This window comes from Scyliorhinus torazame, chromosome 2, assembly GCF_047496885.1.
Source record: "Scyliorhinus torazame isolate Kashiwa2021f chromosome 2, sScyTor2.1, whole genome shotgun sequence".
In the NCBI taxonomy this organism is placed as follows: Eukaryota; Metazoa; Chordata; class Chondrichthyes; order Carcharhiniformes; family Scyliorhinidae; genus Scyliorhinus; species Scyliorhinus torazame.
In genome coordinates, this window is record NC_092708.1 from 205287543 (window position 1) to 205303629 (window position 16087).

The following is a 16087-nucleotide window of genomic DNA, read 5'->3' on the forward strand; positions in this document are numbered from 1 at the left end:
GCCTGACCTGGCATGCCTTCGAAGACTCCAGCTGAACAGAGAGACAGTGCGACATTTCTGCCAGAGGATGGCACACCTGGCACTGTAGGGGTATGGGGGAGGACACCCGCTCCCAGTGGCCGTCAAGGTGACGGTCGCCCGGGCAGCAAGGTGGCGCAGTGGGCTAGCCCTGCTGCCTCATGGCGCCGAGGTCCCAGGTTCGATTCCGGCTCTGGGTCACTGTCCATGTGGAGTTTGCACATTCTCCCCATGTTTGCATGGGTTTCGCCCCCACAACCCAAAGATGTGCAGGCTAGGTGGATTGGCGATGCTAAATAGCCCCTTAATTGGAAAAAATGAATTGGGTACTCTAAATTTATTTTTTTAAAAGGTGACGGTCGCCCTGAACCTTTAGCCATGGGGTCCTTCCAGGCACTGAGTGGGGACCTGTCAGGGATCTCACAGACCTCATGGCGTCATGGAGGCCCTGTATGCCCAGGCGGCACACATGCCCAAATGGCTCAACACATTCACTTCAATGTAGACCGAGCCCCCCAGGATGTCTGGGCAGTGGGGTTCACTGCCATCGCCGGAATGCCCTGAGTCCAGGGGGGTGATCGACGGGATGCATGTCCTCCTTCAAGCACCTGCAGATGTGCACCAAAGCCAACATACACAGGACGCTCTGATCGCCTCCAGGTTCACCAATTGGGGGTGGGCGGGGGATTGACCAGGGGCATGGACACCGCATCCCACCCCTACACCCCCACATACCGCCCCAGTCACCCCCGCCTGCAACTCCCTCCTTGCACTACGGGGTGGGGGCCCTGGGTTGGCAGAAACAACAGGTCTGGTCCATGGGATGAAGGATGATGACTGCCCTGCACCCTGCCAACTTAACTGGTGTCTCCCTTTCTGGCCTTACGTGCCCTAACAGTATGTCTAGGTGGTTCCCCAGACGATACAGCAGGAGGTGGCCTGCTGCGATTCCTGCCCTGTGACCTGAGACCCAGTTGGCAAGCGTCATCTGGGGCGACCGGGCCTGGATGGGCCCGGCTGCTGCTTGGGGGTCATAGTACTTAGAACATACAGTGCAGAAGGAGGCCATTCGGCCCATCGAGTCAGCCATCAATTCCACCTGATCCCCGTAACCCAATAACCCCTCCTAACCTTTTTGGTCACAAAGGGCAATTTAGCATGGCCAATCCACCTAACCTGCACGTCTTTGAACTGTGGGAGGAAACCGGAGCACCTGGAGGAAACCCACGCAGACACGGGGAGAACGTGCAGACACCGCACACAGTGATCCAGTGGCGAATCGAACCTGGGACCCTGGCGCTGTGAAGCCACAGTGCTATCCACTTGTGCTACCGTGCTGCGAGATGGACCCGCCTCATCCCCAGCAGGTCCTGTAAGACACAAGACAAGATGCAACATTAGACCGTGGGCTGGGGGGAGTGGTGTGGGTGAGTGGTTGTGGTGTAGGGTGAGGGTGGTGCGGGGATGAGGATGATGTGGAGCTGAGGGTTGTGTTGGGGTGAGGGTGATGTGGGGGTGAGGGTGATGTGAGGGTGGTGTTGGGGGGGGTGGTTTGACACACGTCACAGGGAACCGCAACTAAGCATGGTCTCAGTTCCTCGCCTGCGGTCGAGCTCCACCTTGGCGACCTTCTGTTCCTCTGGGCCGCCAACCATTCCAGGGCCCTCTGCTCGGCCTCGGTGAGGGGCCGCAGGTCCGCCGGTCCCCCTCCTGTCTTCTCCCACTCCCGGCGGTTGTACGCGGCCTTCTCCTGGTGGGGGAGGGGGGGGGGGCGTTGGTGGAAACAGTAAACAACGGTGTTAGACAGTCCGACTCATGCAGCTCAGGAAGGGGCAGTTGGTTGCTCCAGTAGCATGGATATCTGCGTGTGGGGCAGGGTGGGGGTTCGGCCTCCCTCCGGGTTGGGGGGGTAGGGTTACGGGTGTGTGGGACGGGGGTTAGTGCCAGGGGCACATTGCTGTCTACTCAGCCTGGCCACCCTGAGGAGGTCATTTCTGCCAGCATTACTGGTCAGTCTGGACTAGATTGCCCACGACGCTGACCGCCTCTACCACCTGCGCACGAGGCACGACGAACGGCGGCAGCTGGCTGCCTCTTTCCAGGGCCAGGGTGCATGATCAATGCCCTCTCCTCCACCACGTCCAGAAGGGTTTCGAACTTGGCGCGGTGAAGCATGGAGCTGCTCTCCTCGCTACCAACTTGTTGGCTGAGACAGTGTGTGCGAGGAATGAAGTGTGTATATGTGGCTGAAGCTTGTCAACCTCCTGAGTGTCAATCGTGGTACCGACAAATCCGGCACCGTTTACATTGGAATTGATTGAGTTCTACTTCAACAGTAGCGGAATTGGTGTGATGCCAGTTTGCTGTTGTGAAAGTCCACGAATTCTGCGTTCGCATCAACACCGTAGTCTCTGAAACAGAGAATCCGGTCATTGAATTTGGGAGAGTTGATGTGGATCTGGATTTGGTAGAGTTGGTGTGGATCTGGATTTGGGAGTGTTGGTGTGGATCTGGATTTCGGAGAGTTGATGTGGATTAGGGTTTGGGAGGGTTGGTGTGGATCTGGATTTTTTGTAGAGTGGATGTGGATCCGGATATGGGGGAGTTGATGTGGAACTGTATTGGGGAATGTTGGTACGGATCTGAATCTGGGAGAGTCTATGTGGATCTGGATTTGTGTTAGTTGGATTGGGTCTGGATTGGGAGAGTCATTGGATCTGGATTTGGGAGTTGATGTGAATCTGGATTTCGGAGAGTTGTAGATTTTGGGAGAGTTGATGTGGAACTTGATTTCAGAAAGTTGATGTGAATCTGGATTTGGGAGGGTTGATGTGATTTTGGATCAGGAAGAGTTAGTTGTGATCTGGATTTGGAAGAGTTGATGTGGATCTGGATTTGCAGAGTTGGTGTGGATCTAGGTTAGGGGGAGTTGATGTAGATCCAGATTTGGGAGAGTTGATGTGGATCTGGCTTTGGGAGAGTAGATGCAGATCGGGATTTGGGAAAGTTGCTTTGGATACAGATTTGGAAGAGTTGACGTCGACCTGGATTTGGGAGAGTTAATGTAGGTGTGGATTTGGGAGAGTGAATGGAGATCTGGACTTGGGAGAATTTGTGTGATCTGTATTTGGATGTATTGGTGTGGATCTGGATGTTGGAGAGCTGATGTGGATCTGGATTTTGGGGAGTTGGCATGGATCTGGGTTTGGGAGAGTTGATGTGGATCTGGCTGTGGGAGAGTCGATGTGGATCTGGATTTGGGAGAGTTGATTTGGATTGGGATTTGGGGGAGGTGATGTGGATCTGGATTTGGGAGAGTTAGTGTGGATCTGGATTTGGGAGAGTTAGTGTGGATCTGGATTTGGGAGAGTTTATGTGGATCTGGATTTGTGTGAGTTGGAGTGGATCTGGATTTGGGAGAGATCATGTGGATCTGGATTTGGAAGTTGACGTGAATCTGGATTTTGGAGAGTTGTTATAGGTTTCGGGAGAGTTGATGTGGAACTTGATTTCGGAAAGTTGATGTTGATCTGGATTTGGGAGGGTTGATGTGGTTCTGGATCAGGAAGAGCTGGTCGTGATCTGGATTTGGAAGCGTTGATGTGGATCTGGATTTTGGGGAGTTGATGTGGATATGGGTTTGAGGGAGTTGGTGTTTGGTCTGCATTTGGGGGAGTTGATGTGGATCTGCATTTGTGAGAGTTGATGCGGATCTGGATTTGGGAGGGTTGCTTTGGATGCAGATTTGGAGGAGTTGATGTGGATCTAGATTTCAGAGAATTGGTGTGGACCTGGGTTTTGGAGAGTTGATTCAGATTTGGATAATGGAGAGTTGATGTGGATCTGCATTTGGCAGACTTGATATGGATCTGGATTCGGGAGGGTTGCTTTGGATATGGATTTGGAGGAGTTGATGTGAACCTGGATTTGGGAGAGTTGATGTAGTTCTGGATTTGGGAGAGTTGATGTGGATCTGGATTTGGGAGAGTTAATGTGGATCTGGATGTGAGAGCTTTGGCCTGGATCTGGGAGAATTGATGAGGATCTGGATTGGAGCGGGTTGTTGTGGATCTGGATTTGTTGGAATTGGTGTGGATCTGGATTTGGAGGAGTTAATTTGGATATGGATTGAGGAATTTTGATATGGATCTGGATTTTGGGGAGTTGCATGGATCTGGATTTGGAGGAGAAGGTGTGGACCCGGATTTGGGAGTGTTGCTATGTGTTTTGGTTGGGAGAATTTGTGTGGATCCGTATTTTGCGGAGTTGATATGAATTTTGGTTTTGGAGAATTGGAAGGCATCTGGATTTGGTAGAGTTGATGTGGATCTGGATTTGGGAAAGTTGATATAGATCTGGATTTGGGAAGGTTGGTGTGGATCTAGATATTGGAGAGTTGGCATCTATCTGGATTTGGGAGATTTATTGTGGATCCAGATTTGAGAGAGTTGATGTGGATCTAGAATTTCAAGATATCATGTCAACCTGGATTTGGGAGAGTTTCTGTCATTCCGGATTTGGATGAGTTGATGTGGATTTTGATTTCAGAGAACTGGGCCTGGATTTTCCAATAATGGGGCTAAGTGTTGACACTGTTGTAAAGACCGGAGAGTTTTATGACAGCGTCAACGGGACACCCGGTCCATCGATTCAACGGCCCACAAGGGGTCAGCACGGGCGCCACGGGAAGCGGCCGACGATCGGCCGCGGCGCGTTAAAAGAGATCTCCTCCAACAAACTTCCGTCGCAGGGAAGAAGGACGTCCACCGTGCAGTGCCGTAATTTCGGGAACGCGAACTGGACACCCTCCTGGACGCCATGGAGCAGAGGAGGGGGGTCCTGTATCCCGCAGATGGCCACAGAACAGCAGGCGCCATTGTCCGGCGATTGTGGGTGGAGATGGGCGATGCCTTCAGCACCGTCGAGTCTGTTGTCAGGACAGGAGACTAGTGCCACAATGAGTTGCACGACCTAATGACCTACTCAGGGCGGCCAGGGTGCGTACCCAGCACTGTGCCCCTGGCATCAACCCCTCTATCCGACACGTGATCCTGCACCCCCCCCCTCCCCTCAGTGGGACGGTCCCAACCCCGCCCTGACCCACATAGCTGCACCCACCCATGCAGTGGCCTTTTGACCTGTGCACCAATGCCATCACAGACCCAGCCGCTGGGCTGCATGAGTTGGACTGTAAAACAATGTTGATGTTTGTCTGTCCCCCCCCAGGAGAAGTCCGCCCATAACCGCAGGGAGCGGGAGAAGACTGGAGGGGGGGGCGCCTGTACTGCCTCCCCTCACACCGTGCCCGAGCAGAGGGCACTTGACCTCGCTGGCGGACCCAAGGAGCGGGACGTTGCCGATGCCGAGATCGGAGGCATGCCACCAAGTGAGATGCGCCCCTGCCTAGCCGTGGCCCCTCACAACACATCTATGCCTACCCCCACTCCCTCTGCCCACCCCCCTCAGCCCTCCCCCACCACCACAACCCCCCCTCACCACAACCCCCCTCAGCCTACCCCCTCTCACCACAACCCCCCTCACCACAACCTCGCCCCCCTCACTCCCATCCGTCGGTCTAACCATACATGCTGTCTTGTGTCTTATAGGACCAGCCGGCGATGTTCCGGGTCCAGCTGCTGCCCCCCGCCCCCAGCCAGTGCCAAGGCTGGTACCCCCCGCGACGCAAGCACCGACGGGTATGCCAGCCGTCACAACTGCCCTGCGCCCGATACAAGCCAGGACGCATCGAAACAGGACATATCCACACAGGACACATCCACACAGGACACATCCACACAGGACACATCCACACAGGACACATTGGCACAGGCACATCTGCACAGGGGACAGAAACAGAGGGGATGGACACACAGCACGCAACCACACGGACACGGACACACAGGGGACGACCATACTGGACAGAAACACAGGGGACGGAGACACAGCACACATCGACACAGGGGACGGACACACGGGACGGACAGGCAAGAATCCAACGGATATCACACAAGGACATAGGAGACACCGGGCTTCGGGTCCGAGGATGAAATGTCGTTAGACATTCCGTCACTGCTATCAGCCACATCCTCCACCATTGCAGAGACTATCACGTTGGTTGGGCTCTTTAGTGAGGAGGCTCCTGGGACGCTTACTGGTGCGCACCACACAGCCGCTCCGGTTCAGCAGGTGGAGGTAGGAGCAGCCGAGAGACCTGACGTTCGGAAGGCAGCCCGTCCCCAGCAACCAGCTGCCGCCCAGACGGGTACCGGACCAGGATCCTGGATTTTCCACTCCCACCCATAGATCTGATGCAGTCAGCGACCCAGGAGCGAGACAAGGTAATGACGGTCGGCTTGCAGCACCTGCAGACGCAGGTGGAGGAGTCCACCCACGTGCAGGAGCAGCGAGTGGTGCCAGTCATACGTACCACCCAGGCCGAACCGCATGGTTGCTGTCCGCGGTGGAGGCAATGGGGGCCACAGTTTCGGATATGGGTCAAGTTATGATAGGCGTGGGGCTATCTGTGCAGGCAGGGGTGTGGCCCAGGACAAGGCTGCCCACTCACAGGCAGCCATGTGCCAGAGCCATGTGCAGATTGCAGCGGCGCTCCTCGCCACAGCCCAGTCTCCGCAGGCCATGGCTGGGAGCATCCGCACCATTGCCAAAGCGCTGGCCGTCATCGCACAGACCCAGAGGGAGATGGCGCAATCCCAGAGAGAAGTGGTACAGTCCCATAGGGTGGTGGCACAGTCCCAGAGGGAGGTGTCACGATCCCAGTCAGGGATAGCTCCACTCCCTGGGCTCCATAGCTGCTAACATCCAGACCCTTGTTGACGCCACAGCGGAACTCCAGGCCTGGCAGCGCCAGGTGTCGGGGGTGCCTCGGGGGAGGGCTCTGCTCGCACCCCCGTCCCATGGAGAAGCCCGGGGGAGGAGGAGGTGCTGAGGACCATACCGGTGACTCCTGCAGGGGAGGTCCCGGAACACCGCACCACCTCGGACTCCCCCCCCCCCCCCCACCCGATCGTCCCTGGTGCATCTGGTGGGCAGCGGGCAGAGCAGGGCGGCACCACGCCAACCGGCATGCCCAAGGAGCGCCTGGTCACATCCAGGCCGGGCCGACCCAGGAAACGTGCACCAACTGGGACCCATGTCACAGGACAGGATTCTCAGCAGTCCGTCTCCACTCCTGCTGAACTGTCTGGGCAACAACATAGGCCTGTAAGGCCAGAAGTTTAGACATTGTGTAAGTTGGCATGGGTGCAGGGCACAGTTAAGCTATAGGGGCTAGGGCACATGTATATAAATTTACACATTAAACACATTTTATCACTGATGGAAGCTGCCTCTGTGCTCTGTCCGATGTGTGCGGGGCTGGGGAGGGAGGTTGGTGCCACTGTGGCTGAGGGTTGCTGGGACATTGAGGCCCGGTGGGTGTACTGTGCAGCTCCCCCCCCCCCCCCCACCCCCCCCATCCCCACCCCCCCCTCCCCCGGACATCCATAACACTCCACAGCCAGATAAAAGGTTTTAGTGTGTGCATGAGTCAGACATTGTCTAACGATTTGGAGCTCAGAGCTCATCGTAGAGCGGGCTGTCATTCATCAACCTCCATGCCATGGACCAGGCCCGCTGTCACGGGCAGCCCTGTGCCCCCAGCTCGATGTGCCGGAGGTGGATGTGTAATGGAGGGGTGGTGTGCATGGGGGTGTTGCGGTGGTGCGGGAGGTCATTGTGGTTGCTGGTGGGGAGGTGTGTGGTCGGTGGTGGGGGAGGAGGATGTGGGCGGTAAGTGTGATCATTGGTGGGGGAGGTGAGTGTGGTCGATGGTGGGGGAGGAGGGTGTGGGCGGTGAGTGTGGCCGGCGGTGGGGGAGGTGACTGTGGTCGGTGGTGGGGGCAGTGTGTGTGGTCGATGGTGGGGGTGTGTGGCTGTGGTCGGTGGCGGGGGAGGTGAGTGTGGTCGGTGGTGAGGTAGCCGTTTTGTGGTGTCCGTGCGCCTGCGCACCAGAGACCCCCCCCCCCCGGCTAGTTGGTGAAACGTGCAGCTACTAACTTGTCTTGTGCTCGCTGGCCCTGGCGGTGGTACCGTGCTGCCTCCCGCCCATGTCCAGCCCTCATGTCTAGCCTCTCCACGTCCTCTTCGTCTGGAGAGGGCTGATCCTCCTGATCCTCCTCCTCCCCCTCCTCTACCTCCAGCACATCGCCCCTCTGCTGGGCTGTATTGCGAAGGACGCAGCAGACCACAATGATGCAGCCGTACTGGGTCGTGCTGGAGGGCCCCTCCAGAGCTGTCCAGGCACCTGAAGCGCATTTTCAGGACCCCAAAACACCTCTTGATCACACCCCTGGTCGCGCAGTGGGCCTCATTGTAGCGGGTGTCTGCGTCGGTCTGTCGCCTCCGTATAGGCGGCATCAGCCAAGACCGCAATGGGTAACCCCTGTCGCCCAGCGACCAGCACCGTAGCTTGGGGGGGGGGGGGGTCCCTCGAACATGCCGGGGATCACAGATTGCGCCATCACGAAGGAGTTATGTACACTGCCCGGGTACCAGGCGCAGACGTGCAAGATCTTCATGTGGTGATCACAGACCACCTGAATGTTCATGCTGTGGTCCCCCTTCCATTTTATGAACACCGGACACTGGCCTGGTATACGATGGTGGATGCAGAGCGCTGTGCACCCCATTGAAGACCCCCTGGACCATGGATATCCTGGCGACGGCGCCAAAACCTGCTGCCCGGTCATCCTGGTGGGCACAGTCCACAGGGAACTCTATGTACCGGTCCGCAAAGGCATACAGGGCATCAGTCACGGCACGGAGCACCCGTGCAGGCCGCCTGCGAGATGGCTGACAGGTCCCCACTCGGCGACTGGAATGACCCCGTGGCATAGACATTTAGGGTGACCATAACCTTGACGGCCACTGGGAGAGGGTGCCCTCCCCCAGTCTCACGCGGCGCCAGGTGTGCCATCATGTGGAATATGTGGGCCATGGTTTCCCGGCTCATCCTCAGTCTCCTCCTGCATGCCCTGTCCGAGAAGTCCTGGAAGGACATGCGGCACCCGGACACATGGGGCCTCATCAGGCGCCCACATGGAACCACCTCCCCCTCCCCCTCCTACTCCCTCTCCCCCTCCTCCTCCTCATCGTCATACCCATTCTGCAGTCCCTCCTCGTCTGGTTCCTCCTCCTCCTCGGCCTGTCGAGCAGGCGGACCTGCTGCCTGAGTGGCTAGCATACGCCCCTCTGCGGCCCGCTCCTCTGCTGCGGCCTCCGCCTCGTCTCTGAGTCGCCCCTGCTCACGCTCCCACAGGGCGACATGCAGGGCAGCGGCCAACATCGTTGGGTGGTGGCCAAACATTATGATCTGCAGGGTGTGATGGGAAACAAAATGTTATCATGGCACATACACTGCCCACGACCAGATGCCATGGCCTACATTGTCACCCCGGTTGGCACCATGCACCCCAGACATGCATGCCAATCCACCCCGCCCCGCCGGTGCCTCCGCACCTGTATCCCATCCCCCCTGCCAGGGCCAGCGTTCCATGGCACAGCCCTCACCGGGGGCCGCTGTGGGTGTGGCTCTGGGTGTTCCCCCCCCGGTGGGTGGCACCGGCTGGGTGGGGTGGCCTGCGAGGGGCCCGGCAAACACCCATTCGGCCGTGATGCCTGTGATGAGCCAGCGCCTGGTGTGGATGCCCATAAACATGGCCGCCGTATTGGCGTCCTATGCGTGGCGGGGGGCTCCTGGCCACCCAGCCTGTCTCCCTCACCTTCCCCAAGACTCCCCTGAGCCTGGAAGGCTTCCCACCCCCCTCGTCCCACCACATCAGCCATGGCCCGGTGTGGGTGCCCATCAACATGGCCGCCTTAATGGCGTCCGTTGCGTGTGATTCGCCCTGTCATGGAGGGGGGCGCCTGGCAGCCCGGCCTGTCTCTCCCACCTTCCCTGGGACTCCCCTGAGCATGGAAGACACCCCCCCCCCACTCCCACCCTCGCATCAGCCCCAGCCACCTCCGATCTGGGAGCCTGAGGTCCCCCACGCCGACCCCTACCTCCTCCGGACGCCTCGTCAGCCAGCACGACTGGTTGACGATTTTTTTAAGTGGTTAGAACCATGCCGCCGTGACTTCGGACCATGCCATTGGGACTTTGGCCTATCCGGGGCGCAGCATTGTTAGGGACCCGGAGAATCAGCTGCCGGACCAACTACCGCGATTGTCCAGGCTGTATGGCGCCCGCCGCAATCACGTAATTTTGTGGGATGCGGAGAATCAAAAATCGGCGATGAAACGGCGTCGCGTGCTGTTTCGGCGTAAACGCCTATTCTCCGGACGATCGCAGACTCAGAGAATCCCTCCCCTGGTATGGATCTGGATTTTGGACAGTTGGTTGGGACTTGGATAACGGAGAGTTGATGGGAATCTGCATTTGGGAGACTTTGTAAAAACATTTGGAGTACCCAATTCATTTTTTCCAATTAAGGGGCAATTTAGCATGGCTAATCCACCTCGGCTGCACATCTTTGGGTTGTGGGGGCGAAACCCACGCAAACACGGGAAGAATGTGCAAACTCCACACGGACAGTGACCCAGAGACGGGATCGAACCTGGGACCTCAGCGCTGTGAGGCTACAGGGCTGCCCCACTGCGCCACCGTGACTTGACGTGGATCTGGATTTGGGAGAGTTGATGTGGATCTGGATTTCGGAGAGTTGATGTGGATCTGAATTTGGGGGAGTTGATGTGCATCTGGATTTTGGAGAGTTGATATGGATCTGGATTTAGGAGAGCTGGTGTGGATCCGAATATGGGGAGTTGATGTGGACCTGGATTGGGAATTTTGATATGGATCTGAATCTGGGAGAGTCGATGTGGATCTGGATTTGTGTTAGTTGGATTGGATCTGGATTTGGGAGAGCCATGTAGATCTGGATTTGGGAGTTGATGTGAATCTGGATTTCGGAGAGTTGTAGATTTTGGGAGAGCTGATGTAGAACTTGATTTTAGAAAATTGATGTGGATCTGGATTTGGGAGTGTTGATGTGATTTTGGATCAGGAAGAGTGATCTGGATTTGGAATAGTTGATGTGGAAATGAATTTTGGGGAGTTGATGCAGCTCTGGATTTGGGAGGGTTGCTTTGGATACGAATTTGGAGGAGTTGATGTGAATCTAAAATTGTGAGATGTTGTGTCAATCTGGATCTGGGAGAGTTTCTGTCATTCTGGATTTGGAGGAGTTGATGTGGATCTGGATTTCTGAGAATTGGCGTGGCTCTGGATTTTGGAGACTTGATTCTGATTTGAATAATGGAGAGTTGATGTGGATCTGCATTTGGCAGAATTTCTAGATTTGGGAGAGTTGATGCGGAGCTGGAATTGGGAGAGTTGGTGTAGATCCGGTTTGGGAGAGTTGATTTGGATCCGATTTGGGAGAGTTGATGTAGATCCGGATTTGGGAGAGTTGATGTGGATCTGGATAACATAACATAGATAACATAGAACATACAGTGCAGAAGGAGGCCATTCGGCCAATCGGGTCTGCACCAACCCACTTAAGCTCTCCCTTCTACCCTATCCCCCTAACCCTCCTAATCTTTTTGGGCACTAAGGGCAATTTATCATGGCCAATCCACCTAACCTGCACATCTTTGGACTGTGGGAGGAAACCGGAGCACCCGGAGGAAACCCACGCAGACACGGGGAGAATGTGCAGACTCTGCACAGAGAGTGACCTAGCAGTGAATCGAACCTGGGACCCTGGAGCTGTGAAGCCACAGTGCTATCGACTATGCTACCATGCTGCCTGGATTTGGGAGAGTTGATGTAGATCTAGATTTGGAAGACGTTGATGTAGATCCGGATTTAGGAGAGTTGATTTGGATCCAGATTTGGGAGAGTTGATGTAGATCCGGATTTGGGAGAGTAGTGGACTCGCCAACACTAATGGTATTCAAATGGTCATTGGATAGACATATGGACAATAAGGGAATAATGTAAATGGGCTTTAGAATGGTTTCACAGGTCGGCGCAACATCGAGGGCCGAAGGGCCTGTACTGCGCTGTAATGTTCCATGTTCTATGATGTGGATCTGGATTTGGGAGGGTTCATGTGGATCTGGATTCGGGAGTTAGTGTAGATCCGGATAGGGAAATTATCATATTTTGGGAGAGTTGGTGTGGAGCTGGAATTGGGAGAGTTGATGTGGATCGGGATTTGGGAGAGTTAATGTGGACCCGGATTTCGAAAAACTCTCAGTCTGGACTTTGTTTCAGAAGGCTGGATTATTTTGAGACTACCAACCAAGTTCCCATGATATGAACAAATCTCCATGTGTGGGAGTGGATTTCAGTGCAGTCGGAATGATCAATTGCTCAATGGGCAGCTCCGAAAGCATTCCAAAACGCCAGCATTGCAATGCAGATGGAGCAATAATACTGATGCAACTTTAATGGATAAGCAGGAGGGATTGCAGATAAGTCAGTTCTAATTCGAAGAGGTTACATACACTCTCTCTCTCGCGCTCGCGCTCTCCTCTTGCAGCAGTTTATTATTATAGAAAGTGTGTTTGTAGGGCAGAGATGCTGCTACTGCATCCCTAGAAGTCACTAGCTCGCCTCGCTCTCTCTCTATGGCTGGCTTACTCTCAATTGCCTCCTTTATGTAGGGCTCTAAAAATAGCTTTTCTTGCAACGCCATATAAGGGAGCACGGAGAGCAAGCGACAGCCAATCAGTGGACGCGTCTTACCCGCTGCCACTTTACGGGAGGGAGCCAGCCCAGGGCCTTCCGTGTGCGGCTCTGCGATTGGCAAGCGGTTACATCACCGCCCGCTGGCCTAATACGGAAGCAGGCGGCCGCTGTGATTGACAGGAGCACTTTGCTACTCCCCTTCTTCCCCTCTCTCAGCTGCTGTGTTCACTTCTGTATGTTTTTCTCATGCTCCTGTCTCTCTCGCCACCCGCCCCCCCCTCCAACCTTTGCACTGGAGCCTAGTGGTGCGTTCTGTTCGAGAGGCAGAGAGAGAGGGGGGAAAAATAAAGCAAGGATTGCATAGGAGACGGATCGCCAATGCGGAAATACACAGACATCACATGTCCCTGAATCCATCCTTGTTCAAAGATCTGCTGGCGTCGGAGTCTGCAGAGGGATTCCAATCAAAGACACTGACTTTCCAATTTATTTTGCTGTTCACAAAGAGAGTTTTGCTTTGCACTGACTGGAATAGCAAAGGCTGGCTGCATTTTATTTTGGGTGCCAATTGCACAGGGATCCGATCTGTTCTACAATACCACTAGGAATCTGTTCTTCTCCCCTTCCTCCTGTCTCCCCCCCCCCCCCCCCCTTCACCCCCAACCCCCTCCCCCTTTTCCCTCCCCATCCCATCATCACCAACACCATGGATGTCTTGGCGAATTACAGTATCTTTCAAGAACTACAACTTGTCCACGACACGGGTTATTTTTCCTCGCAACCGTCTTTGGAAGAGAACTGGCAGCAGGTGAATTGTTTTTTTAAAAAACAGTCTTATTGCACAGGCCATCGGGGAACGTGATCTGGTGCGGTTCAAGTTTATTTTTTAAGGTGATACGTGTGGGGGAGAAGGGGGAAATAATATTACTAACTCGACATCAGGCGGAATCATTGCAGTTGTCAGTAAGATGTATCCGCGCGAGAGAGAGGGACTTGATGAAACTTTACCCCTTTTAAATTGTAAAAAAATCAAACAGTTGTTTATTGAATGTTATGGGGGGTTTATTGAATGTTATGTTATTGGATTATTTTAAAAATCTTCTTATTTTGTTTTGAAGAGATATGACTAGTTTCTACCCCAACTACACACAGCGAGGTGACATTATAAAGAGCAGGCAGAGAGATGTCGCTCTGTTTCTGTGTGACTTTTAAAATTCAAATCTGTTCGCTAGACACTTCCCCATCTCCGTTTCACCTTTCGAAGCGCCTCCCGGTGGGGTATTCTTCCTGCTTTTTGTTTTCTGCATTGTGACCTGAATCTTTGTAGCCGTTTAATCAAAAGCCCTTCACACATAAAACCCGGATTGGAACATCGATTCGAGTTTGGGTTAGGGTTTTTTGGGGGGTTTAATCTGTGTAATCAGTGCTCTAACTGAGACCTTCAATTTGTCATTTGAAATTGGGGGTGGGAAATCAAGGATAGCCTTGTCTGAACCAGTCCTGTGAAAAATAAAAGTGGCGAATTTGTAGCGTTTAAGGCTTCATATGCTAATGACTGGGCAATACAATACAGCCGTGATTAATGAAATGCGAGTTAACCAGTGCTTAATGTAATATGATTCTATCTAATAAAGCATGCCCAAGGGTTAGTTGTCAGCTAGACATTAGTAAAGGTGCTGGTTGCCTTTTGCACATACAACATTATGAATAACCCCCCTCCCCACCTTCTATCTAATCTATTACAATGGTTTATTGCTCAATGTGTTAACATTTCACCCTAGGGTTGGGTATTACCTGTAGCAATTTCAGCGGTAGTGTTACACTGCATCTCTCTTGCGTTGTACCCAGATCATTCTCTGTATTGCAACATTTTACCGCCGTGTCTTCAGATGCTCCTGGACTCTTTGTTACAGGCTCTTCAATTCTTAATTTCAACATTTCGTAGTTTCGTTTGTTTGGTGTGTGTGGGGGGGGGGGGGGGGGGTGCTGTGGTAATGTTTCTCTCGGGAGGAAGGGAAATGTAATTATTTTATCTGTAAATAGACCTCCGAGCAGTGGCATTCGATTAGTCTGCTCCTTTTGCAGAATCTTGCCCCATGGTCTTGGAGAGATTTTCTTTCAATTCGTCAGAATGGTATTGAGACTAAGAAATCGGGGTTAAATATTGAGAAATGTTGAAATGTGGGGAATTGCAGGTCAATGGAGTCGAGCAGAACATCAGTCATGTTCGTGTGGAATGACAGAACGGCTTGATGGGGCCCATGACTGTCTACTGTTTCAATGCTTCCCCTTTCTCCCCACACTGACCCCAGTAATGAATTGCCCTCGTGGACGCCCCCCCCCCTCGTGGACCCCCTCCCCCCCGTGGACCCCCTCTCCCCCCCCCCCCCCCCCGTGGACCCCCTCCCCCTCCCCCCCCCGTAGACCCCCCCCCCGTGGACCCCCCTCCCCCGTGGACCCCCCCTTCCCCCCCTCCCCCGTGGACCCCCCTTCCCCCCCCTCCCCCGTGGACCCCCCCCCTCCCCCGTGGACCCCCCTTCCCCGTGGACCCCCCTTCCCCCCCCTCCCCCGTGGACCCCCCTTCCCCCCCTCCCCCGTGGACCCCCTTCCCCCCCCCTCGTGGACCCCCCTTCCCCCCCCCTCGTGGACCCCCTTCCCCCCCCCCTCGTGGACCCCCCTTCCCCCCCCCCCCTCGTGGACCCCCCTTCCCCCCCCTCGTGGACCCCCCCTTCCCTCCCCCCTCGTGGACCACCCTTCCCCCCCCCCCTCGTGGACCCCCTCCCCCCCCCCCTCGTGGACCCCCCTTCCCCCCCCCCTCGTGGACCCCCCTTTCCCCCTCGTGGACCCCCCTTCCCCCCCCCTCGTGGACCCCCCTTCCCCCCCCTCGTGGACCCCCCTTCCCCCCTCGTGGACCCCCCTTCCCCCCCTCGTGGACCCCCTTCCCCCCCCTCGTGGACCCCCTCCCCCTCGTGGACCCCCTCCCCCTCGTGGACCCCCTCCCCCCCCCCGTGGACCCCCCTCCCCCTCCCCCCCGTAGACCCCCCCCCCGTGGACCCCCCTCCCCCGTGGACCCCCCTTCCCCCCTCCCCCGTGGACCCCCCTTCCCCCCCTCCCCCGTGGACCCCCCCTCCCCCGTGGACCCCCCTTCCCCCCCCCCTCCCCGTGGACCCCCCTTCCCCCCCCCCGTGGACCCCCTTCCCCCCCCCCCCCCCGTGGACCCCCCTTCCCCCCCTCGTGGACCCCCCTTCCCCCCCCTCGTGGACCCCCCTTCCCCCCCCCTCGTGGACCCCCCTTCCCACCCCCCGTGAACCCCCCTTCCCCCCCCTCGTGGACCCCCCCTTCCCCCCCCCTCGTGGACCCCCCCTTCCC

At 55.8% G+C, this 16087-nt stretch overlaps 1 protein-coding gene and 1 long non-coding RNA gene across 2 annotated transcripts in view; one reads left to right on the top strand and one right to left on the bottom strand.

Annotated features, from left to right (window-relative positions):
* LOC140395351 (uncharacterized) overlaps window positions 1–16087 on the bottom strand; it is a 133662-nt gene that overhangs the window by 39576 nt on the left and 77999 nt on the right. The gene's annotated exons all lie outside the window — the stretch shown is intronic.
* The window catches only part of LOC140395346 (Krueppel-like factor 7), a 116548-nt gene continuing 113377 nt past the window's right edge, over window positions 12917–16087 (top strand). Inside the window, exon 1 of the mRNA XM_072482989.1 lies at window positions 12917–13526. Within this exon, the coding sequence (XP_072339090.1) occupies window positions 13425–13526 (102 nt within the window). The 5' untranslated portion in view covers window positions 12917–13424. The remainder of the gene's footprint in view (window positions 13527–16087) is intronic.